This window comes from Sesamum indicum, unplaced genomic scaffold, assembly GCF_000512975.1.
Source record: "Sesamum indicum cultivar Zhongzhi No. 13 unplaced genomic scaffold, S_indicum_v1.0 scaffold00495, whole genome shotgun sequence".
Taxonomy (NCBI): Eukaryota; Viridiplantae; Streptophyta; class Magnoliopsida; order Lamiales; family Pedaliaceae; genus Sesamum; species Sesamum indicum.
Window position 1 is genome coordinate 5,827 of NW_011628374.1, and position 1,924 is coordinate 7,750.

General features: G+C 47.9%; 1 protein-coding gene across 1 annotated transcript in view; it reads left to right on the forward strand.

Annotated features, from left to right (window-relative positions):
* The first annotated feature begins 213 nt into the window (after positions 1 to 213).
* Positions 214 to 1,924, forward strand: part of LOC105180271 — a 3,339-nt gene continuing 1,628 nt past the window's right edge. The window contains exon 1 of the mRNA XM_011103946.1: positions 214 to 1,920. Within this exon, the coding sequence (XP_011102248.1) occupies positions 214 to 1,920 (1,707 nt within the window). The remainder of the gene's footprint in view (positions 1,921 to 1,924) is intronic.

Consider the following 1,924-nt stretch of genomic DNA (forward strand, 5'->3'; position numbering starts at 1 on the left):
GGCCATCACGACGGACAAGGAACGGACTATCACGAATGGAACACATTCTTCCAAACTTCAGGATAATGAGGCTACCACACTGACAGAGTCTGATAACTCATCGACCAATTCCCCGACGGCCAATTTCATGCCAGGGATCAATTCCAATGAGCCTGTACGGGTGTTCAGTAAACCGGTGAAGCAAACAGGAGGGGAGTCTCCCCTTCGATCTCCATGAAGATTGGCTTTTGGAACGTGAGGGGATTCAACCGACCCCTCAAACACAATGGGGTTGCCCACCTCATTAAACATAACCGGCTCTGTCTCTTGGGCATTTTGGAGACAAAGCTTGCAGCATCTAAGATTCAGGCACTTCTTAGCCGATCATTTCCGGGATGGTGCCAAGCCAACAACTTTGACACCATTGCCGGTGGACGCATCTTGGTGATTTGGAACCCGGCAGTTATCGACCTTCAACCGGAGGATTTCTCACCGCAAGTTATCCACTGCCGTGCCACGAATAAGTCCTCTCAACTCTCCTTCTATATATCATTTTGTTATGGGCTATATTCTGTTGTCAATAGAAGGAGTATGTGGGAGAAACTTACAGATTTGGGAAAGATGATAAGCATTCCGTGGCTCATTATGGGAGACTTCAACTGTGTGAAATCTCCTGAGGAAAAGCAACTTGGAGTGACGCCAACTTGGTACGAACTCAAGGATTTCGTGGACTGTTGTGCAGCACTTGGAGTGCTTGACGTCCCCACAACGGGTTGCTATTACACGTGGTATTCCAATAACGAAAGCAACCCCGTGTGGTGTAAACTTGATCGAGTCCTTCACAACAACGAATGGCTTGAGGCCGGTTTACATTGCGGCGCCCACTTCAACCCATCGGGATGCCTATCCGACCACTCCCCGGGTATTGTCACTATCTTTGATCATACTCCCACTAAACCAAAACCGTTCCGGTTTTTCAATATGTGGGCAGAATACCCGGAATTCTTATCCACTGTGGAGCAACGATGGAACTTACATGTGGAGGGAACGCCACAATTTATTCTTTGCAAGAGGTTGAAAGCGCTTAAAGCTGAACTGAAAGCTTTCAACATGCAGCACTACATCCACATTTCCACTAGGGCCAAAGAGGCTGACCTTGCACTGCAAGATGCTCAGAACCAACTTGAAAACAACCCAAAAAATGTAAGGCTTCGGGAATCTTTGGGAGATCTTAAGAGGAAGGCCGTTTTCCTTGCCGAGGCTGAACGGAACTTCTTCTACCAAAAAGCCAAGATTCACTACCTCAAAGAGGGGGACCGAAACACGAAATTCTTCCACGATATGGTGAAAAGGAATGCTGCCAGAAACTCCATCACGGCAGTTACTAGAGCTGACGGGACGATCATTACGTCTGCCGATGCAATTGCCCAAGAGTTCGTTGATTACTATACCACACTCTTGGGCACCGAGTCTCACACCATCCCAGTTGATGATGGAGTGTTCGATTATGGCCCCAAACTTTCCTCCGAGCTTACTGATGAACTTTACAGGGAAGTCACAGCAATGGAGGTCAAAGACGCAATATTCAACATAAACGACAACAAGGCACCCGGCCCCGATGGATACTCCTCATGCTTCTTCAAGAAAGCATGGAATGTGGTGGCTGACCAAGTATGCAGGGCCGTTCTGAATTTCTTTAGGAATGGACGGATGCTACGGCAACTGAACCACACCGTCATTGCTCTCGTGCCCAAATCAGAGCATTCCTCTTCCGTTGCTGACTACCGACCGATTTCGTGCTGCAATGTCATATACAAAGCCATCACGAAAATTATATCGGACAGACTTGCACCTGCATTGGAGCACCTAATCGACCATTGCCAATCTGCGTTTATTGGAGGTCGCAACATCACCGACAATATCTTCTTGGCGCAAGAAATGGTGC